The sequence below is a fragment of the Vipera ursinii genome (assembly GCF_947247035.1).
Source record: "Vipera ursinii genome assembly, chromosome: 16".
Classification (NCBI taxonomy): domain Eukaryota; kingdom Metazoa; phylum Chordata; class Lepidosauria; order Squamata; family Viperidae; genus Vipera; species Vipera ursinii.
The window spans coordinates 5,410,584-5,433,460 of NC_139529.1; the positions used below are offsets into that span (position 1 = coordinate 5,410,584).

General features: G+C 44.4%; 1 protein-coding gene across 1 annotated transcript in view; it reads left to right on the forward strand.

Annotated features, from left to right (window-relative positions):
• LOC310647552 (uncharacterized protein) overlaps positions 1–22,092 on the forward strand; it is a gene marked incomplete at its 5' end in the record, with an annotated part of 50,894 nt that extends 28,802 nt beyond the window's left edge. The window contains 17 exons of the mRNA XM_083374871.1: positions 311–364; positions 1,876–1,983; positions 3,020–3,127; positions 5,829–5,936; positions 6,476–6,529; positions 7,388–7,450; positions 8,198–8,251; positions 9,827–10,041; positions 10,132–10,216; positions 11,229–11,246; positions 12,936–12,971; positions 13,231–13,257; positions 14,259–14,324; positions 14,440–14,608; positions 15,774–15,883; positions 17,850–18,059; positions 20,771–22,092. Coding sequence (XP_083230997.1) covers positions 311–364; positions 1,876–1,983; positions 3,020–3,127; positions 5,829–5,936; positions 6,476–6,529; positions 7,388–7,450; positions 8,198–8,251; positions 9,827–10,041; positions 10,132–10,216; positions 11,229–11,246; positions 12,936–12,971; positions 13,231–13,257; positions 14,259–14,324; positions 14,440–14,608; positions 15,774–15,883; positions 17,850–18,059; positions 20,771–20,917 — 1,632 coding nt within the window. The 3' untranslated portion in view covers positions 20,918–22,092. The remainder of the gene's footprint in view (positions 1–310; positions 365–1,875; positions 1,984–3,019; positions 3,128–5,828; positions 5,937–6,475; positions 6,530–7,387; positions 7,451–8,197; positions 8,252–9,826; positions 10,042–10,131; positions 10,217–11,228; positions 11,247–12,935; positions 12,972–13,230; positions 13,258–14,258; positions 14,325–14,439; positions 14,609–15,773; positions 15,884–17,849; positions 18,060–20,770) is intronic.
• Between the last annotated feature and the right edge of the window lie 785 nt (positions 22,093–22,877).

A 22,877-nucleotide genomic window follows, 5' to 3' on the forward strand; every position in this document is an offset into this window, starting at 1 on the left:
ATTTCAATTCAATGAATCCAATTCCTTGAAGGGGAATTCCATTCCCATTTTAACAAGATCGTTCCCAATTTGCCTGCTCCGAATGTCCTGGTAAAGCAAGGTGTTCTACAACTAGCCTTCTTTCCCCCCCCAATGTTTTACCAATTATTGAAGACAAAAGTAGCCCCCAAACTCATTGCCAACAAATACGGAGATGGGGCAGAAGCAACTGAACATTGGAAAAGATAAGAATCTGAGATCAGCTCTGCCTGATGGGGAGGTATGCTCCTTGAAATGATCTCTGTGTCTTTCCTTCTTTTTCCCTACTAAGGGTCAAAAAGGAAAACAAGGAATAAGGGGTGCCAGAGGCAGCCGCGGATCACTGGTAAGTGACCATTGGTTTGCTTCTACTCATCGAGTGGCATGCAGCCATGATACACCCACTATCTATTGTGCCTTTGCTGTATCTGATTACATCTCCCCAAAGGTTTAAGATCTTCAATCATGCATAATTTGTGTGGTTGACCCAAGCCCTGGAGACTCAAACATGTGAAGAACGGCTGCAGGATTTCGGTTTGGCCAGTCTAGAGCAAAGAATAAATAGGGGGCACATGATAACAGTGTCCCAGTATCTGAGGGGTTGTCACAAAGAAGAGGGGGGGGTCAAATTATTCTCTAAAGTACCAGAGGGCAAGACAATAAACAACGGTTGGAAACTAATCAAGGAGAGAAGCAACCTGGAATTAAGGAGAAACTTCCTAACAGTGAGGACAATTAACCAGTGGAATAACTTGCCTCCAGAAATCAGGGGTGATAAGATAAGTCACTTATCTGAAATAGTATAGGTTCTGCTTGAACAGGGGGCTGGACTAGAAGACCTCCAAGGTCCTATTCTATTCTATTCTATTCTATTCTATTCTATTCTATTCTATTCTATTCTATTCTATTCTATTCTATTCTATTCTATTCTACTCTACTCTACTCTACTCTACTCTACTCTACTCTACTCTATTCTTTGAGTCGGAAGGGACCAAAGGTCTATTAAATCCAACCCACCATTCAGTGCAAGAATCCAAATTAATCCAAATTATGGGTCTCCAGCCTGTGCTTGAATGTATGTAGTGAAAAAGAGTACACCACCTCTCGAGATGGTGGATTCCTCAACAACTTTCTGAGTTGTTCTTATTGGACGCTGGTGTTCCCTAAGGAAACCCTAAAAACTCTTAAGAGGTTTTGATCTTCTTGTGGGCATCATCCTTTCAGAGTTGGAAATGACCTTGGAGGTCTTCTAGTCCAACGCCCTGCTCAAGCAGGAGATGCTATCTCATTCCAGACAAATGGTTGTCCAATCTCTTCTTGAAAGCCTTTAGTGATGGAGCAGTCACAACTTCTGGAGGCAAGCCGTTCCACTGGTTCATTGTCCTCACAAGGATAATGAAGTTTCTCCTCAGTTCCAGGTTGCTTCTCTCCTTGATGAGTTTCCATCCGTTGTTTCTTGTCCTGCCTTCAGGCGCTTTGGAGAATAGGCTGACCTCTTTTTCTTTGGGGCAGCCCCTCAAATATTGGGACGCTTATCTTCAGCTTTCTCTTCCTGAGGCTCCACATTCATCATTAAAGCATATTAAACTCTCCGAGCATCTTTGTTGCCTTTCTCTGCCCCTGTCCCACTTACTCTGAAGTTCTTTTGAAAATGGCCACCTCAGATTAGATACTGTTCTTCTGTGGGCCCTGGCCAGTATAGACGAAATTGGAATAAGTATCTTGAAACATCTTCAAAGAGAAACAAGAGAGTCCAAGCATATTTGGGATATAGCGCTGATACAGTTTTAAATTGCGTTGACCTTGTTTTACATTGCCGATCCATGTTCCATTTGTAACCAAGGGCTGTTCTTCTAGGGTCCTCTTGGGTTGCCAGGCCCCCAAGGGGTCATTGGGCGAGAAGGGCAAGAGGGCACTCCTGGAGTTGACGGGATTCCTGGAAAAGACGGCAACGGCGGGCAAAAAGTAAGTGGAAGGAAAGCTTATAGAAGTATGGCTGGCACTGAGACAACTACATGACAACTACATGACAATTTGAACAATGGGCCCTATCCAACAAAATGAGTTTCAGGGTGGAGAAAAGCCAAGTCTTACAATTAGGCAGGGAAAACCAAAGGAACAAACACAGATTGGGTGAGACCTGGCTTGGAGGCAGTAATTGTGAGAGGGACCTTGGAGTCCTAGTGGACGATCACTTGAGTATGAGCCAGCCGTGTGCAGCAGCAACCAAAAAAGCTAATACACTCCTGGGTTTTTATAAGCAGAGGCATAGAATCAAGACCAAGCAAAGTATTAATACTGCTTTATAAAGGCCTAGTGAGGCCACACCTGGAATCCTGCAGCCAATTTTGGTCACCCTATCACAAAAAAAGATGTTGAGAGTCTGGAAAAAATTTCAGAGAAGAGCAACTAAGATGATCCAAGGCCTGGAGGTTAAAACATATGAGGAACAGCTGTGGAACTTGGGCTTGGCTAGTCTAAAGAAAAGAAGAAATAGGGGAGACACGAAAGCAGCGTTCCAATATCTGAGGGCCTGCCACAAAGAAGAAGGGGCCAGGTTGTTCACCAGAGCACCAGAGGGAAGGACGAGAAACAAGGGTTGGAAACTGACCAAAGGGAGAAGCAACCTGGAATTAAGGAGAAAGTTCCTAAGAGTGAGGACAATCAACCAGTGGAACAGCTTGCCACCAGAAATCATGGGCGCTCCATCACTGGAGGTTTTTAAGAAGAGGCTGGACAGTCACTTGTTTGAGATGGAATAGGTTCTCCTGCTTGAGCAGGGGGCTGGACTAGAAGACCTCCAAGGTCCCTTACAGCTCTATTCTATTCTATTCTATTCTATTCTATTCTATTCTATTCTATTCTATTCTATTCTATTCTATTCTATTCTATTCTATTCTATTCTATTCTATTCTACTGTACTCTACTCTAGATAGGAATCAATGTTATGATGGAGATGTACCTACGCTGATTTTCTTTCTCCCCTCTTCCCCCAAATTAGGGTGAACAAGGTGAGGATGGGGAAGAAGGCACGCCGGGGATACCCGGGAAAAGAGGGAACTTCGGAGTCCCTGGCTTACCTGGAGCACAAGGCCCCACAGGATTTAAGGTTGGTCCCACCTGTTCTTTGTCAGCAGAGAAATTACACCCTGGAGTTTCTACACCAAATGTCTTGGGATGTTCATTAACCTATTTTATTTTGTGCATCGTGGTGGACCTCCCAACTGTTCCTTTAAAGTTGCCTTAAAGACCTAGTTACTCCACGTTCAGGTGCTGGGGTGGTTACATTAGCAGTTGAAATAGGTTGATGGTAATGGTGATATTTTCTGGACTGAGGGCATTTTGATGGCCCTGTCTTCCGTTTGATTTAAAAAAAAAATTGGATGATGATGATGGTTGGTAGATAGTCTGGAAATATGTTTTGTGTTTGAGTGACTGCCAGGATCTGTTGGGTGAAGGCCTTAAATCAACCAGCAGTTTCAGCTGTCAACTTGCCATCCCTGCAAGCCTTAGAAGCCTGCAGAGTCTTCCAACATATTAACTGTCCCCAAAGGTGTTTTTTTTTCAGGAGGCAACTGAACTTTCCTCTTTTCCTTTGAAGACGTTTCGCTTCTCATCCCAGAAGCTTCTTCAGCTCTGACTGGATGGTGGGGAATGGAAGGATTTATACTCCTTGCAGAGAGCTGGTCATTTGCATCCTTTTAGAGAGTCGTTGAGGCCACTTGGAGTCTTACCTGTCTCCTCAGGGTTGCTGTGTCCTCAGGGACACAGATAAACCTCCAAGTGGCCTTAAAGACTCTCTAAAAGGATGCAAATGACCAGTGGTCTGCAAAGAGTATAAATCCTTCCACTCCTCCACCATCCAGTCGGAGCTGAAGAAGCTTCTCGGATGAGAAGCGAAATGTCTTCAAAGAAAAACAAGGAAGTCCAGTTGCGTCATGAAAAAAGCAGCTTTGGGACAACCGTGACCTGGATGAGGAAGAATCTCCAGAGACATTTAGCCAAATATACCAACTAGAAAGCAAAATCCAATATCGGAGAAGACTTTCAGAGCTGATGGCCCTCCAGAGCTTCAAAGAAAGGTTAAACCTTTTGGGGGGTGGGGTGGGGGTGGGGGTGGGGATTGGTGCAGAGTGCTCCAGGGCCTGTCGTGGTGTCTGTTTGCCTTTGGTTCTTCTCTTTCCTTACATTTTGTGAAAAAGGGAACTTGTTGAAAAGAGAGAGATGCCAAGTAGGTTGTAGAACAATTGGGGGCTGGGCCAATGCAAATCTAATTCTTCCTCACTTAACCAGGGACGTATCCTTTGACCATCATTGCCCCCTATTGACCAGAACTGAGAATGACAAGCTGGTTTAGGGTTATGTGACTCTGGCCAATGTTAGCAGGGAAGAGTGCCCTTTTCCAGGTTAACTTTAGAATCAGTACGGTGTGAACCATACAGTACGTATAGAAAAAAAATCGATGTACAGAGTTATATTGCTATACGTCAAGAATATCTCAGACACCGCAAATAAGACTCCTACAACCAGGTGGAATCGGTGTAGCACACAAGCCAACTTGAACCCTTCAAAACATCCTAAGCAGAGCCAAAGACCAGGCAACCCCAGCAGAAAAAACAAAACAGGAGTTGTCTACAACATACAATGTAAGGATTGCAACCACCACCATGTAGGACAAACAGGCAGGATGCGTCCACAAACACCAACTGGCTGCCCAAAGGCAGGACAAAAATTAATTTCACAACCTATGGACAGATTCCACCAGAGTTTCGATGGGGAATATGTGACCATCCTAGACCCAGGCTGGATCCAAAAATGCCAGCAGATTTCTAGAAGCCTGGCACCCTGACAAATTGGCCATGAATAGGCACATAGACATTAACAACCTCTATAGATGATGCAAAAGAGACAATCAAAAGACCCCAGCCCCTCCCCACCAGGAATTGGCACTCAGATCAACGTAGATTAGCTCCAAGGTCACCTTCAGACCAAGACTCAATGAAGCAAGACCCCAGTCAAGGAGCCATTAGTAAACAGCCCAACCAAAGAATCCATAAGGCCCCCACCCACCAAGACAGGCAAGACTCCAGAATATAAGCCAATAGCAAACAGCACTCCTGACTAGTACTGATGATGTTACCTAGTTGGGTCATGAAACATCTGCACGAAAACAAGCAAGCTCAGATAGCATCAAGGACCCTACAGTCATCTCCTCCTCCTCCTCCTCCATTCTGCAAACCCAGCTCCCTTCTAGCACTGATAATGTTCTTTAGTTGGGTCATGAAATGTCCACAAGAAAACAAGCAGAGCACCAAGAACCCACAGTCATTGTCCTCCTTCTCCTTCTCCTTCTCCTTCTCCTTCTCCTTCTCCTTCTCCTTCTCCTCCTCCTCCTCCTCCTCCTCCTCCTCCTCCTTCCTGAAAAACCCCCTCCCTTCTAGCACTGATGATGTTGCCTAGTTTGGGTCATGAAACGTCTGCAAGAAAACAAGCAAGCTCGGAAAGCACCAAGGACCCCTCAATCCCTATTATTTTGGAGAGGCAGGTTGAGGATGTGACATTTTTGAAGCTTCTTGGTCCTTCCTTGGTCCCTCAGTCTCAAATTAAGGAGGTAGCCTGGAGTAACAAGGTGCTCAGAAGGTGCACCATCTAAAGGTTGCCGATGTGGGTGATGCCGCCAAGTCTTTGTCCTATTCTCAGATTTTTTGGGGAGATGTTTGGGTTCCAACAAAGGGCAAAGAACTTCAGTCTAAGGGGATGGAGGACCTCTGGAGTCCGTACATTGATGGAATATTTTTGTGGCTTCTTAGGGAGAAAGAGGCGCTCCTGGAGAGGTTGGTCCATTGGGGAAAAGAGGTTCTCAAGGTGGAATGGGATTCCCTGGGACCTCCGGTGATCCAGGACCCAAAGGACAGCCGGTGAGTAGATGCGTGCGGTAGCTGCTGAGGTCTGTTGGTTGAGATATCTCTCAGGCCAAGAAAAACGAGTCTTCTGCTCTTTGATTGATGGGGCAGGTAAAGAGAATAGATCTGCCAAGCATCTGAGCTTCTGCATTCAATTTCCTGAAGAAAAGTGGGCTGTCCAGGCCAGGTTCCTCCTTAATCTCCTCTCTGTACCCGAGGATCAGCCTCTGCCAAACACGCTTAGATTAAGACGTCAACTGCAGCTAAAACCCACCCTCCTTCCGAAGGTGGAAGAGATGAGGGGACCTCTTTCCAAGCCAAACTAGGATAGTGGAGAAGATGATGACTTTGAGAGCTAAACGTCCATCTGGGTTTTGGGGCCCTTTGTGCTTTGCCAGTTTCATAAAGGACGAAAGGGAAATTCAGACTGTTCTTTCTTTCTTATTTATTTATTTATTTATTTATTTATTTATTTATTTATTTATTTATTTATTTATTTATTCTATCTATCTATCTATCTATCTATCTATCTATCTATCTATCTATCTTTCTAGGGAGACGTTGGTGAATCAGGGTTTCCGGGCATTGCTGGACTCTTTGGGCCAAAGGTGAGTAGGTGGTGGTTCCCCTAACAGTGTCATTACAGGTTCTTTAAATCGAGACAGGTGAAATGGGTCTACATAGAAAGGTTGACCATGAGTGGTCAGCCTGCTCTCAAAATGGCAGCTGCAGATGGTTGATAGCTGCACAGGTTGGTGGGATCAGTCATGAACAACCTCCTGTCATGGAGTGGAATGGAATAGAATATAGAGTAGAGTAGAGTAGAGTAGAGTAATAAAATACAGAATAAAATAGAATAGAATAGAATAGAATAGAATAGAATAGAATAGAATAGAATAGAATAGAATAGAATAGAATAGAATAGAATAGAATAGAATAGAATAGAATAGAATAGAATAGAATAGAACAATGCTTTGAGCTCTAAGCACACACAAGTGCTTATAAGCAGTATCCTGAATCATGGGAAGCAAGCTTCCTATCATCTTTTCGGCTGTCCTCACCACTCTCTGTGTGGACCTTCTATCTGAGGCTCTGCCACCACCAAACCAAACAGTGGCGCCCTTTTGTTAAGATGGTCTCCATCGTGCCTCTGTGAAAAGTGGCCAGGATACAGAGACTAGAAATGGGCTCAAGTTTGTTTACTGCCACCTATTTTGGGTACAGCTTCAATTTCTCTTTGTGGACAGGGGCACAATTCAGAAAGAAGGGAAAGAGAGAAAAAACAAGAGCAGAGGTTGTTGCAACTTGGATGTAGGGCATCATCCTACTTCGGTATCTTTTAAAATATGATTTGAAATGGTTCTACTTTTCAAAACCGGAATGTTATAGCTGAAGGAGATGAGGCCCAGTGGGGTGGATGGTGTTCTGACCTGGTATTTTCACCCCATATTTCTTTCTCTCAATAGGGACCATCTGGAGATCTTGGCTTCAAAGGCATCCAGGGCCCTAAAGGGCCCCAAGGAATCTGGGTGAGTTGACGTCACCATGCTGGCCTTGACTTTCAGCTCTCTGAAGCTGGTTTCTTCTCAGTTAAAAGATGGTGAGCTGCATTCAGCTCTACTCCTGTGCCTTCTGCACACCCTATGTCTGAGTTGCTGAAAATGGGCAGCAAAAAAGAACCGGATTTTGACCTGTTTGGTGCTAATGATGATGGAGACAGCTTTCTTCTCAGAGGCTAAAAAAGTTTAGCCCTATCCTACCAGGTTGTCCACCGCATCACCAAATTCCTCAGTCAGTCTTACCTGCTGGAATCAGTCTAAAGAATCAGCAGAAAAGTAGGCACTCTGTTGAGGAAATAGTAGATTCATTCCATGGGATGGGTTGGTAGAAGGTGAGTGGTCTTCACCTTCCTTCCCTGATAAATATTTCCTCTGCTCAGAAAAGGTGAAATACCTGGAGCAACAAGCAGCTCCTATTCTGGGCCTGGTAGCCCTTGTTGGGTCAGCTGAAAGTCCAAGTGACTTTGATGAGCTTCTGGAGATGAGAAAGCTCCTTGATACACATCTGGTGCTATGGATCCAAAAACAAGGTGGTGCTCCAGCCTCATCTGGAGTCCAAAGCTAAGGAGGATTGGAGCTGGCTAGTAGCTGGGTGGACACCCCCAGGAAAAAGAGGGCTGGAGATCAAACTGGGAAAGAGAAGTGGAAGATCTTCTTGGTGGTATGTACTATCCATCGAATAAATGTGCAACCTTGATTGGTGGTTTGTTTTTGTAGGGCCAAGAAGGTGTCATTGGTCCAGTTGGGATTTCAGGTCCACCAGGAAACACTGTAAGTGTCTCTCCTGATCCTTTGTTCCTCTTCTTAACATTAGCAAATTTCTCTCCAGGTAGAGTAGAGTAGAGTAGAGTAGAGTAGAGTAGAGTAGAGTAGAGTAGAGTAGAGTAGAATATAGTAGAGTATAACAGAACAGAACAGAGTAGAATAGAACAGAACAGAACAGGAGATGAATAGAATGGAATGGAATAGAATAGAATAGAATAGAATAGAATAGAATAGAATAGAATAGAATAGAATAGAATAGAATAGAATAGAATAGAATAGAATAGAATAGAATTATGAGATGGAATAGAATAGAATAGAATAGAATAGAATAGAATAGAATAGAATAGAATAGAATAGAATAGAATAGAATAGAATAGAATAGAATAGAATAGAATTATGGGATGGAATAGAATAGAATAGAATAGAATAGAATAGAATAGAATAGAATAGAATAGAATAGAATAGAATAGAATAGAATTATGGGATGGAATAGAATAGAATAGAATAGAATAGAATAGAATAGAATAGAATAGAATAGAATAGAATAGTAGAATAGAATAGAATAGAATAGAATTATGGGATGGAATAGAATAGAATAGGAATAGAATAGAATAGGAATAGAATAGAATAGAATAGAATAGAATAGAATAGAATAGAATAGAATAGAATAGAATGGGAATAGAATAGATTAGAATAGAATAGAATAGAATAGAATAGAATAGAATGGGAATAGAATAGAATAGAATAGAATAGAATAGAATAGAATAGAATAGAATAGAATAGAATAGAATAGAATAGAATAGAATAGAATAGAATAGAATAGAATAGAATAGGAATAGGAATAGAATAGTTGGAAGGGGCCTTGGAGGTCTTCTAGTCCAACCCACTGCTCAGGCAGGAGACCCTATACCATTTCAGACAAATAGATGCCCAATCTCTTCTTAAAAACTTCCAGTGATGGAGCACCCATGATTTCTGGTGGCAAGCTGTTCCACTGGCTAATTGTCCTCCCTGTTAGGAAGTTTCTCCTTCATTCCCGGTTGCTTCTCTCCTTGATTAGTTTCCATCCATTGCTTCTCATCCGGCCTTCAGGTGCTTTGGAGAATAGCTTGACACCCCGCCCCCCTCATCTTTGCGACAGCCCCTCAAATATTGGAAGACAGCTGTCACGTCTCCCCTACTCCTTGTTTTCATTAAGCTAGACATACCCAATCCCTGCAACCGGTCAGAAGAGTGCAGAGAGGATCAAATTGTGCAGAGAAGAGCAACAAAGGCTATAAAGGGTCTGGATGCCAAATTGTACAATGAACAGTTGAAGGAGCTCGGTATGTCCAGCAGAATAACGGAGTTGGAAGGGACCTTGGAGGTCTTCTAGTCCGACCCCCTGCTCAAGCAGGAGACCCCCCATACCCTTTCAGACACCACCTCCAGCGACGGAGCAGCCACAGCATCCGAAGCCATGCCCTTCTCCACCTTGCTCCCACTTGAGGGCCGATTCACACGTGCTTCGGAGACTTTGATGGTTTCCATTAGGCGTCTTTACCCGCTCAATAGGCATTGCCTTTCTTGCTTTCTTTTCAGGGTCCTAAAGGAGAGAAAGGCAGCCCGGGCGAAGCGGTGAGTGTTGCCCATTCTGCACCACGGCTGGCGACAAACACCCCCCCCCCATCCGCACACTTCGGCCTCAACTCGACCTGTTCTCTAACTCCATCTGTCACCTTGCCAAACTCGGCTTCTCTTCAGCCTCAATTCTCAAACTGGACGATGACCAAGCCAAACAAACCTTGCGACAAAGGGTAGAGGGCACCGGGAGGCAAGCGGACGTAGCTTTAGCTCCACTGTTTGTGGCTCCAGACTCTCTTAGATAGGTGGCTTACACCTGCCAGGTATCTTAGTCAGTTGGAGCCAGTAAACCAGCAGAAAGCTTTTTCGCTCGCAGGGTGCCATGGTTTCCATCGGCCGTCCCGCACGGCAAGTATAAAAAGACGCCTGTCAGAATCCATTTATATCACATTTCATAATTGTATAGGTAGAACAACGTGCTATTACTGGGGATTCTGCCATCTCTCCGAGGGGGGGGGGGGAGAGGATGGTTACTAAAGTGATTTTCAAACAACAGGGGATGTTTTAACGGGGGAAGGGAGGGGGACAGACAGATCTGGTTTGTATCTTCATTTACAACTGAAAAGGGAAGCAATAACCATAAAACCAAGGAGAGTTCCCTTTCCCATGGAAGGACCTGACACCTAGCAACTGACGACAGCCTGACCAAATGGATGAGGGGAGGGACTGGAATGGGAATGGTTTATATAGGATTGAAATGTAACTTTTCTCAGATTCCGTCTTGTATTCCCACAATCGATTCCTTCCTAGTAAACATTTTCCTTTTGGACTAAACTTGCATCCAAGAGTTCTTATTTCCTAAGATGTGGATTGAGGTGGGTCCTGACAACGCCATTGGCTGAAAGACTCTGCTCCTATGGCTCAGTACTCCTTCGATGTTCCTTCTATAAAGTTATTCGGGGGGGGGGGAACCATATTCTCCCCATAATTGATAGGTATCCTGTTCGTTGGCAAAGTATTTATCTCCAGTGGCTGCTTAAGGACGAGCAGGAAGTGATCACGTCGCAGCACTGGGGATTTGCCAGAAACATAAATAAATATCTGAGATCTTTTTAATAATCTTTCATCATTAGTTTTATTACGTGTTTTTATTCGGCATTAGACCATACTCAGTGTGGCTTTATTGTCAGGTCAATATAATTCAGCCTCTTTGAGGTGGGTAGGTTTTGTTACACTGTCTGCAAAACTAGGCAGACTCTGGACACCCATTGATTACATCCTTAATTGCCTCCTTGTGTTCGCTTCTGTTTAATTCTGCTTTATTTGAATGTTTAATTCTATCTGCTGGCCCATGGCTGTAATAATACACTGAGAGCCGTGAATGAATTAATCAGCTCCTTGTTTTTTTCTCTTTTTTCAGGGTCTCCAAGGTCCAAGGGTAAGTACGGCTGGGTGTCCCATCAAGACTGCTCCTTCCACCCCAGGACTTGAAAACTCTTCAGCTGTTCTTGAAACAATGAGAGAGAGAGAGAGAGAGAGAGAGAGAGAGAGAGAGAGAGGAGAGAGGAGAGAGAAGAGAAAGAGAGAGAGAGAGACAGAGAAGAGAGAGAAGAGAGGAGTGAGAAAGGGAGAGAGAGAAGAGAGGAGAGAGAAAGGGAGAGAGAGAGAGAAGAGAGGAGAGAGAAGAGAAAGAGAGAGAGAGACAGAGAAGAGAGAAGAGAGGAGTGAGAAAGGGAGAGAGAGAGAGAGAGAGAGAGAGAAGAGAGAGAGAAGAGAGGAGTGAGAAAGGGAGAGAGAGAAGAGAGGAGAGAGAAAGGGAGAGAGAGAGAGCGAAGAGAGGAGAGAGAAGAGAAAGAGAGAGAGAGAGAAGAGAGAGAAGAGAGGAGTGAGAAAGGGAAAGAGAGAAGAGAGGAGTGAGAGAGAGAGGGAGAGAGAGAGCAAAGAGAGGAGAGAGAAGAGAGAGAGAGAGAGAGAGAGAGAGAGAGAGATTACAGTCCAAGTGTTGGCACTAAAACCAAATGTACATAAAGTGACTTCGATTCAATGGCGAAAATCAGATCATTCTGCTTTGGCTTTGGGGAAGTGCAAAATGAAGGGCGATCCTCTCCGGGTTCAAATATGGAGTTTGATTAAAACAGCTGGCTGAGGAATTCTGGGAGTTGAAGTCCACCAGTCTTAAAGTTGCCAAGTTTGAAGACCCCTGGCTTAAAAGAACAGAATGCAACCTTTTAGTCCAGGCAAGAGAATCACAGATGGAGCGCAGAGATGAAAAAGGGAAGCTGGTGAAGAAAAAGCCAGTGGAGATTCTTAGTCGTCCAGGTCATGGTTGACCCAAAGCTGGTTTCTTTCAAAAGGCAACTGGGCTTGCCAACTACAGGATTTAGGACACCCCCGAGGACACAGTGGCCTCAACGACTCTCAGAAAGAGTAAGGTAAAGGTAAAGGTTCCCCTGCACATGCGTGCTCGTCGTTTCCAACTTTAGGGGCCGGTGCTCATCTCCGTTTCAAAGCCGAAGAGCCAGCGCTTGTCTGAGGACGTCTCCGTGGTCATGTGGCCAGCATGACTAGACGCCAAAGGCGCGCGGAACGCTGTTACGTTCCCACCAGAGTGGTCCCTATTTTTCTACTTGCATTTTTACGTGCTTTCGAACTGCTAGGTTGGCAGAAGCTGGGACGAGTAACAGGCGCTCACTCTGCTACGCGGCACTCGGGATTCGACCCGCCAAACTGCCGACCTTCTGATCGACAAGCTCAGCGTCCTAACCCACTGAGCCACCGCGTCCCTTTCAGAAAGACTACTAACAATCAAAAGAGGACTGCAAGGAATATACATCCTTCCATTCCCCCACCATCGAAGAAGCTTCTTAGAGGAGAGGCGAAGTGTCTTCAGAGAGAAACAGGAAAGTCCAGTTGCCTCTTGAAAGAAAGCACCTTTGGAACAGGGAAGAAAAAGTTCGTGTGTGTGTGTGTGTGTGTGTGTGTGTGTGTGTGTGAAAGAGGAAGACAACTTTGGAAAAGAGGTTCCCTTCACCCCGATACACGGCGATGTTTTGCATCTCCAGTTCAGCTACCGGCTGTTCAGGTTGAAGAGCAGTCATGGTTTTATCTTGACTCTTTGTCTTCCTAGGGTATCCCAGGGCCGCGAGGACCTCCTGGCCCCCCGGTAGGTATTTAAAATCACGATTTGGGCTTTTGCTGTGTTTGTCTTAAAAATGGAACACCCAAGCAATCGAGGGTGGCTCAACCTTCTCTGCATCTGGGCTGTGGGACCTGAATGCAAGCCATGTTCTTCCTTGACAAACTCAAGCTTTCTACCTTGACCTCGCCCTGTTCCTACTAGCCACCCGCAGCCATCCATAGCCAAGAATTTGCTCTTGATTTCGCTTGCTTAAGGCTTCCAACTTTGTCTCTTCTCTTTACAGGGCACGCCAGGAATTCAAGCTGCATTTGTAAGTTTTCTGAATCCTCATGGCCCTTAAAGAGTTCCGCAAGTTTGGGAAGCTTGTTGAAAAAAACAACAACCACAAAACAAACCCAAAATCCCGATGAAGGAGAATCTTTGTAGCTCAGGGTTGAAATGAGGGGTCCTTGGTGCTCTCTTGAGCTTGGCGGTTTTCTTGCAGACGTTTCATGACCCAAACTAGGGAACATCATCAGGGCTAGAAGGGAGGGGGGTTTTGAAGGAGGAGGAGAAGGACAATGACAATGGGGTCCTCGGTGCTCTCTGAGCTTGCTTGTTTTATTGAAGACATTTCATGACCCAACTAGGTAACATCATCAGTGATAGAAGTGAGGGGGGGATTTTAGGGAGGAGGAGGACGACGACAACTGTGGGGTCCTTGGTGCTCTCTGAGCTTGCTGGTTTTCTTGCAGATGTTTCATGACCCAAACTAGGGAACATCATCAGTGCTAGAAGGAAGTGGGGTTTGTGAGAAGATGACGACTGTGCAATCTTTGGTGCTCTCTGAGCTTGGCTGGTTTTTTTGTAGACATTTCATGACCCAAGAAGGGAACATCATCAGTGCTAGAAGGGAATGGGCTTTGCAGGGAGGAGGAGGAGGAGGAGGAGGAGGAAGACTGTGGGGTCCTTGGTGCTCTCTGAGCTTGGTGGTTTTCTTGCCAACGTTTCATGACCCAAACTAGGTAACGCCATCAGTGCTAGTAAGGAGTGCTCTTACTAGCCTTGATGATGTTATCCGGTTAAGGTAATGAATCGTCGGCAAGAAAACCACCAAGCTCGGAGAGCACCAAAGACCCCTCAGAACCAAAATAAAACCATGAAACCTTTGGGAGATTGAGTTACAGGCCTCCATGCGGTTCTTGTTTCATTTAAGCTTCGCCGTCTCCACCTGGGAGATTCCATCCTTAATCCAGACAGAGCAAGTATCCCAGCTGCTGGGACTTCCTCCTTCAAGTCTACCGTATCTTTTTCTTTTCGCCACCAATCCAGGAGCGTGATGATTTCGATGCAGCTTTCCACTCCATGTTGACTGCCAGCGCCGCCTTCAGGTCGGAGGTAAGGCGTGGGAGCTTCTGAGATCTTTAAAGGAAGACTTTCTGAAATGCTTATGGGGGAAAGAAGGCTTGGCTGCCGTCTGGGATCCTTTCATGTCCTCTCCCTTTCCTGGCAGAGCTATGAACAGATGGATCTTCCAGCTATGGATCAAGGAGGGGAGATCTTCAAGACCCTGCACTACCTCAGTGTCCTCATTCAGAGCATCAAGAGACCCTTGGGGACAAAGGAAAACCCTACCCGTATTTGTAAAGACCTCATGAACTGTGAACAAAAGATGCAGGATGGTAAGCCTTCTGCTCCAGGATGGGCAGCAGACAAATCCGTGTTCTCCAAGGTCTACGCCAGTCACGATGTCTTAAAGAGGAGGAGAGGGATGGATTTCATGGGGGTATCTGGATTTGTTATCAATTTGGGGCAAAGCTGAACGAAGCCATAAGGGTCTAGATTTCACTCCTCCATGAACTTTCTGCCCAATCGTAACAACTCTCGGGAACATCCAGAAGAACCTCAACGTATCTCCTGATGAATTGAAACCCCCAAGAACAAAACAGTAGAGAAAGGGACAACAAAAGAGTTGTGTAAGATGGCCATTTGTCCCTTCTTTGTGAGGTAAATGGAACCAAAGGCCCCTCTCAAGAAAACGTTGACTATGCTCCTTCAAGATAGGAGCAGCAGAACCAAAAGATTTCCATGATCAGCCTTTTCTACACTGTCCTGGTCTTGCCACCTTCTGCCCAAAGAAGGGACAAATGGCCATCTTACACAACTCTTTTGTTGTCCCTTTCTCTACTGTTTTGTTCTTTGGGGTTTCAATTCATCAGGAGATACATTGAGGTTCTTCTGGATGTTCCCGATAGTTGTTAACGATTGGGCAGAAGATGGGATGAGCCATCTTCTTTAGTTGATCTTGACAGGACAGGCAGAATTAGTCTGGAGTTGAAGTTGTAGATTATTGTACCTCCTCTGTACAGAAAAACAGAGTTGGAGGGGACCTTGGAGGTCTTCTATTCTGACTCCCTGCTCAAGCAGAAGACCCTAGACCAGGGGTCTTCAAACTTGGCCCTTTTATGATTTGTGGACTGCAACTCCCAGAATTCCTCATCCAGGCACGCTGGCTGAGGAATTCTGGGAGTTGAAGCCCACAAGTCATAAAAGGGCCAAGTTTGAAGACCCCTGCCCTAGACCATGTCAGACAAGTGGCAGTCCAGTCTCTTCTTAAAAGCCTCCAGTGATGGAGCACCCACAATGATGATGATCTACTGCACAAGATTAACGGGGACTCAGTACTCAGAGCTGGAACAAAAGAGGTCTAATCTCGAAGGTCTGAACATTGGTAGCTCCCATACTGTTCTTCTCCAGAACTTTGATAAAATCAGTGGCCTTCTCAAAGATACCAGTATAATTGGATCTGGCCTCACCGGTTGCTTCTCTCTCGTCTTCTTCCTTCAGGCGTCTACTGGATTGACCCAAATCTTGGCTGTTCTTCAGACAGCATTCAGGTCACCTGCAACTTCGCCCAAGGAGGTCAAACATGCCTCAATCCTATCACACCGTCTAAGGTACATTAAAGGCACACGCTGTTTTTAGGAAATCCACTGGAATGGGACATTTCACGTGGAGCCCATTGAACGCTCTCAAAAGAAGTATATTTTTATTTTTGGAGAATGCCTGCGATTCTATGTAGGGCACAGAGATATTTTTGGAAAGGCAGATAAAGTATCCGAAGCTTTGCTGCACAGTTTCCCCTCCCCCCCTCTCCCAATTCCATAAAAAGCTTTGCAAAAAATTAAAAACAGGCGGATGTTGCTGACACATTGCTTATCCTCATCGTAAGCACCACGTTCCAACTGTTAAAGCTTTTCGAAATAAGAAGCTCTGTCTTAAGCTGAGCCTGGAAGGGAATAACTAGCCAGTGACATTTTTAAAAAAAAGAGAAAAAAAAGACCAAAGTGGTATTTTGGCCCAATTGAAAATAAGGCATTTTTTTTCAGGGGTAACTCAGGCAATTGCAATATTTAGCCTGGAGCAAAACAACTTCTGAATAAGCTCAGCAATCTCACTCTCTCTCTTTCCCACCCCCCTGTCTAAACAGAATCGGGATTGAGAATTTGAGATTCTGCTGGGCCTCGTTATTGGCCAGAATATCAAGCATGTCATCTCTTGTTCCAAGAAGCACGTAATGCCTCCGATTTTGTGAGTGGGTCTTGTAGTTAAAGCAGCCAGACTCATTCATAAAAATAGAGACATTAGAATAGAATAGAATAGAATAGAATAGAATAGAATAGAATAGAATAGAATAGAATAGAATGGAATAGAATGGAATGGAATGGAATGGAATGGAATGGAATGGAATGGAATGGAATGGAATGGAATGGAATGGAATGGAATGGAATGGAATGGAGTAGAGTAGAGTAGAGTAGAGTAGAGTAGAGTAGAGTAGAAGAGTAGAGTAGAATAGAATTAGAATATAGAGTAGAATAGAGTAGAATAGAATAAGAAGAGTAGAGTAGAGTAGAATAGAATACATTAGAATAGAGTACAATTAGAACAGAGTAAAGTAGAATATAGTATAGAATAGAATAGAATAGAATAGAATAGAATAGAATAGAATAGTAGAGTAGAATTAGAATATAGAGTAGAATAGAATACATTAAAATAGAGTACAATTAGAATAGAGTAAAATAAAATAGAATAGAATAGAATAGGATTATAGAGTATAGAGTAGAATAGAATAGAATAGAATAGTATAGTATAGTATAGTATAGTATGGAATAGAATAGAATAGAATAGAATAGTAGATAGAGTAGAGTAGAATAGAATTAGAATATAAAGTAGAATAGAATAGAATAGAATAGAATAGAATAGAATAGAGTAGAGTAGAGTAGAATTAGAATAGAGTAAAATAGAGTATAGAGTAGAATAGAATAAATAGAATTGAGTAGAGTAGAATAGAATACATTAGAATAGAATACATGAATAGAATAGAATAGAATAGAATAGAATAGAATAGAATAGAATAGAGCTGGAAGGGACCTTGGAGGTCTTCTAGTCCAGCCCCCTCTCAAGCAGGAGAACCTATACCACCTCAGACAAGTGATTGTTTAGTCTCTTCTTAAAAATCTCCAGTGATGGAGCACCCCTGATTTCTAATTCCACCGATTGTCCTCACTGTTAGGAAGTTTCTCCTTAAATCCAGGTTGCTCCCCTCTTAGATTAGTTTCCAAACATTGTTTCTTGTCCTGCCCTCTGGTGCTTTGGGGAATAATTTGGCCCCCTGCAGGAAGCTACTGTGTCCATGGGAAGGATGTTTCTTAGTGCAAATCTATGCTTAACTGACCAGCAGATACCCAAGTATTTTTCCCCCTTTACAGTTTTGTATATCTCCTGTACATGGATGCTTAGGTGTAGCTGAAGGTCTCTGGAATGTTTATAAGTAGTTGTATGCACGAAGGTCTCAAGATGTTTCTCCTGGCCCGAACGTTGAGTTCAGCCTTTGTCCTTAACTTGAATTTCCCCCTTGTCCAGCTGGACTTCGATATTGGAAGAGTACAAATGAATTTCCTTCACCTCTTGAGCTCTGAAGTCGTTCAGAACATCACTGTCCATTGCTTGAACATGCCGGTTTGGCCGGAAGGACCATCCGAAGGGGCCTCTGTACGCTTCAAGGCCTGGAACGGGCAGATCTTTGAACAGGGAGGGCAACTCACACCGGACGTGGTGGTAAACAATTGTAAGGTATGGAACTTCTCCAGGAAAAAAAAAGAATTGGATGGGATGGGTGCTACCACCACATGGAGAAGACCATCAGAATGATGGTGATTTCATAATCAACATCTAGAAGTATCTACCTTTGACAGGTCTCCATCCCCAAACTACATCCGGTTTTACATGTTGAAGGTGTTTTCGTCTCTGAGTTGTTTTATTATTGAGAGCAGAGGTAGCGGTTCTACTCCCGCTTAACCCAGGTCAGCGTGGCTCCTTGCCCAAAAATGATGAGAGCTGTTCAGGTAGAAACATCTGCAAGGCTTCAGGTTGTCTTTATCTGTGCTACCCAGAGGCTGGAGGAGAGAAAAGCAAAAGTGCCCCCTGCTGGCCGTTTGGATGAATGGAATGCTTGCTCAGCTCTAAAAATGAAAACTGGATGTGATGCATGAGATCGCTCTTTGCATCTCTTAATTGTGGTTGTTGCTGCTGCTTTCGTGGTTGGACATTAAGCATCCTGGGAAAGCGGAGCATGAGAACGGCAGCTCTGGAGAAACACATATTTAGCATTTTTCTCCTTCTGCTTTTATGCCCATCCTGCCCCCCACCACAGTCATTAACAGGCCACTGTGTGTCTTATTAGATTACTATCTTCTGTGCCCTGGTGCAGGGATATAACTACATAATGTGGAGATAGTGACTGATATTGCTGAATGAGTCTCAATATATAAGTGTGTGTGTGCTATTTTCTGGGAGGAAGCATAGAATAACAGAGTTGGAAGGGACTTTGGAGGTCTTCTAGTCCAACCCCCCCTGTTCAAGCAGGAAAACCTATACCATTTCAGACAAATGGCTATCTAGTCTCTTCTTCAAACCCTCCAGTGATGGAGCAACCACAACTTCTGGGGGCAAGCCGTTCCACCGGTTCATTGTCCTCACTGTTAGGAAGTTTCTCCTTAGTTCTCCTCTCTTTGATGAGTTTCCATCCATGGCTTCTTGCTCTTGCCTTCTGGTGCTTTGGGAAATAGCTTCAATCGCGAGATTTCAATCACAAGAATTGCAGTCAAAGTCATTTCAGTCACAAGACCTTCCATCCTGGATTTTTTTAAAAAAAGAGCTGCTCCACAAAAGAAGATCTTGAGGTCCAGTGGCTAAAGGGTTTGATCTTTGCACCATCTTTCTTCAAAGCCTTCCGGATGGTGGCCAAGCATATCCCCTCTGTTTGGTATCATTCATTCATTCATTCATTCATTCATTCATTCATTCATTCATTCATTCATTCAGTTAGTTAGTTAGTTAGTTAGTTTTATATACCGCCCTATTCCCGAAGGACTCAGGGCGGTTTACAGGGCAAAGTTTAAAAAACAATATAACAGTTAAAATAGAAATAGAATTAAAATAAATTAAATTAATTACCAGCCCAACAAATTAAAACAAAGTTTAAAACTTAAAACCCCTCAGTCCAGGCCAGATAGATCAAAGAGCCAAGTTTTCAAGTCCCGACGAAACGAACGAAGGTCGGGGGCGGTCCGGAGTTCCACAGGTAGGTCGTTCCACAGGGCAGGCGCGCACACAGAGAACGCCCTCCCTCTGGGGATCACCCGCCGGCACTCCCTGACCAGCGGCACCCTAAGGAGGCCCTCCCTATGGGAGCGCACAGGAGGATGGGATAGGTGCTCCCTAAGATAATCCGGGCCCGTGCCATTAACCTGGGCAGGATGGTTACAAGGAGAAAAAAGGAGTGGAGAGAAGAGTTAGTGAAATATCCATGGTTTTTTTGTGGACCACAAAAAAAGGCCATCTAGGCTGCCAAAAAAATTTAGTGGAACTCAGGGACAGATCCTGGATGACTGTAGCCCACCATCTTAGCCTTCACGTGGAGGTCCACGATGGAACTTCAGACGGATGGAAGGCATTGACTTCCGACTCCCTCTGTTGCCGTAAAATAAGGCATTAACATCGAACTTCAACTTTTTTTTCATTTCTATAGTAGTACGTACTAGCCATTTCTATATCAACAAATCAATCTAATCAGTAAAACCCAAAATCATAGTGTCATTTCCCCCCCCCCATCTCAAGCACAAAGTCCAGAAGCGGTTTCCAAGTGGAAACCAAGGTACTTACATTCTTTTCTTTTACCGAAGCAGTCCGTTTAGCCATCTCTGTTAATTCCATCAACTTTTGCAGCCATTCCTCCATGCTGGGAATCGAAACATCTTTCCTTTTTTGTGCGCAGAGCAGTCAATGTATATAAAATCAGAGTTCCAATTTTTTGCTTCCAAGTCTTTTTTTCCCCCCATCAAACCCAGAAGGAAAGTTTGAAAAGAGCGTTTTTTCCCCCCCAAGGATAATTTGTCCCTAACCTGGTCTTTCCGATCTTCTATGGCTTGCCTCCATGATCACCATTAGTGAGTTCCTTCGTCTTTCCTGCCGCTCTTCTCTTTCCTTCTGCAGTTCCCATCATCAGATCCTGCTCCAGGGAATTGGGGTCTTGGCATGACGTGTCCAAAGGCGGATAATTTGAGCCTGATCATTGGTGGCTTGAGGGAAGAGTTGGCTTGCCTTGTTTGACGATCCATTTGACGAGGCAGAAGGAAACGTTTGGGGGGGGGAGGGGAAGGAGGAGGGGAGGGCTTTGCAATGAAACTTTCCATTTTCCCCTCTCCTTTGGGGCGGTTGGGTCTTCCTACCTCCAGCCCCACGTGGAGCCAACGGTGTAACCATCAGATTTCCTCTTCAATCAGATTCAAGATGGCCAATGGCATCACACCCTCTTTACTTTCCGGACATACGACCTCCAGCGGCTTCCGATTGTGGGTGTGTATAACCTTCCGCCGAGCAAACCAGGGAAGGAATATCTCCTCGAGGTTGGGCCAGTGTGTTTCCTCTAGAAAGCAACTTTGGTGGTGCTCCGCACACTCCGGCTTCTCAGAAGGAGAGGCTGCGTCTTCGGCCAGGAGACTCGGCCACCTGGACTTTGGTAAGACCCCTGAGACCTGGGGTGCTTCAGCGCTGGGACCACATCACACGTGAAGCCTTTGCGGATCCATTCAGCCTCGCCATCTTGGCCCTGGGAGAAATGGTTCAGAAGAAACCTGGGGTGGGAGAGGGGGACAACGGTTGGGCCTGAAGCAACTTCAGAGATGGCCAGTTGGAAGTTGACATTCTCCACCTACAGATGGACTCATTCCCCTCCCCACGCCGCCTCTTCTTCAGCTGACGGTTGGGGGGGAAAACCCCCCAAAAAACAGTTGCTTGCAGAAAACCCAAAATCTTTCTTTGCAGTTTTTGGGTGACCAAGCACGGTATTCCGGAATCCAGGTCCTTTTATCAAAGCAGACGTTTTGCTGGACAAGACAGGGAAGCGACTTGGAAAAACGACGTTGCCATCATATGATTATAAGATTATTTTTTATCTGCTCACTGTTCTGGAACAGGAAGGATTTTGATGTGCAATATTAAACAGAGAGAGGAGAAAGAAGAGAGAGAGAGAAAAAAAAATTATAGATATATATATATATATATTATTTAAGGCCAAAAAAAAAAATCTAAATAAAAGCCAGCAAGATTCTTCTTCCTTTTGGAAATGAAAACATCCCTTTGATATGGGGGGCGGGATGCGAGAGAGATATCTCTTCCCCCTCCCCCGCAAAAAAAAAGTGGAGTGAAGAAACTTTGGTGCTAAATTGAAGAAAAGAAAGAAAAACAAGAAAAATAAAATGAGAGAGAGGAAGAGAGAGAGGGTGGGGCCCAGACCTTTTTAATTTGATTCTACCTCTCACTGTGAAAATAATTGGTGCTTTTTTATTTTTTAAAGACGTTGTAATTATATATATATATATATATATATATATGAGCAAAACTATTTAAAAAAAAATCCTCAGAGGTGCTAGCGTGTCTCTTAACAGCCCTCACCTCTGTTTGGGCAACTTTCCTTTTGCAGGGAACAAAAAACAAACAAATGCAGGGCAACGTACTGGTTTAATTGGCGCAGCATCAATGCCGATTTAATTTAAAAGCACATTAAATATTTCTCCAGATTTGTCTTTGCGATCCACAGTTTCGTTAGCAACTTATACAGGGTGGTGGTGGGTGGTGGTGGGAAGGCAGGGTGTAACAATGGAAGAGTAGTTTTTAGCGAATATATATATATATATATATACACACACATAAGGGACGCGGTGGCTCAGTGGGTTAGGACGCTGAGCTTGTCAATCAGAAGGTCGGCAGTTTGGCGGGTCGAATCCCGAGTGCCACGTAACAGAGTGAGCGCCTGTTACTCGTCCCAGCTCCTGCCAACCTAGCAGTTCGAAAGCACGTAAAAATGCAAGTAGAAAAATAGGGACCACTACGGTGGGAAGGTAACAGCGTTCTGTGCGCCTTTGGCATCTAGTCATGCCGGCCACATGACCACGGAAACGTCCTCGGACAAGCGCTGGCTCTCCGGCTTTGAAACGGAGATGAGCACCAGCCCCTAGAGTTGGAAACGACTAGCACGCATGTGCGGGGGAACCTTTGCCTTTACCTATATATACACACACACACCTTTGGTCTTAAGAACAGAGCCTAGAATTTTATTTTATTTTTTTTAAATGTGCATTTTTGGGAAATGTACGTGTGAGCCTAGCTTCTTTGCCAGAAGTTCCGGGCTGCGAGAAGACCTGATGGAAGAAAGTTATTTTCGAAAGGAAACTCATCTGTCGTAGCTTTTTCTCTATGAAACAGGAAAAAAAAAACCCGTTTCAGCATCTGCTTTAGTTTAAGGATAAAGGGGAAAAAAAACAAACAAACAGACCGAGGTGTATTGGCGTGTCGTTGCTATGTTCATTTTGTCTTAGCTTTTGTCCTCGT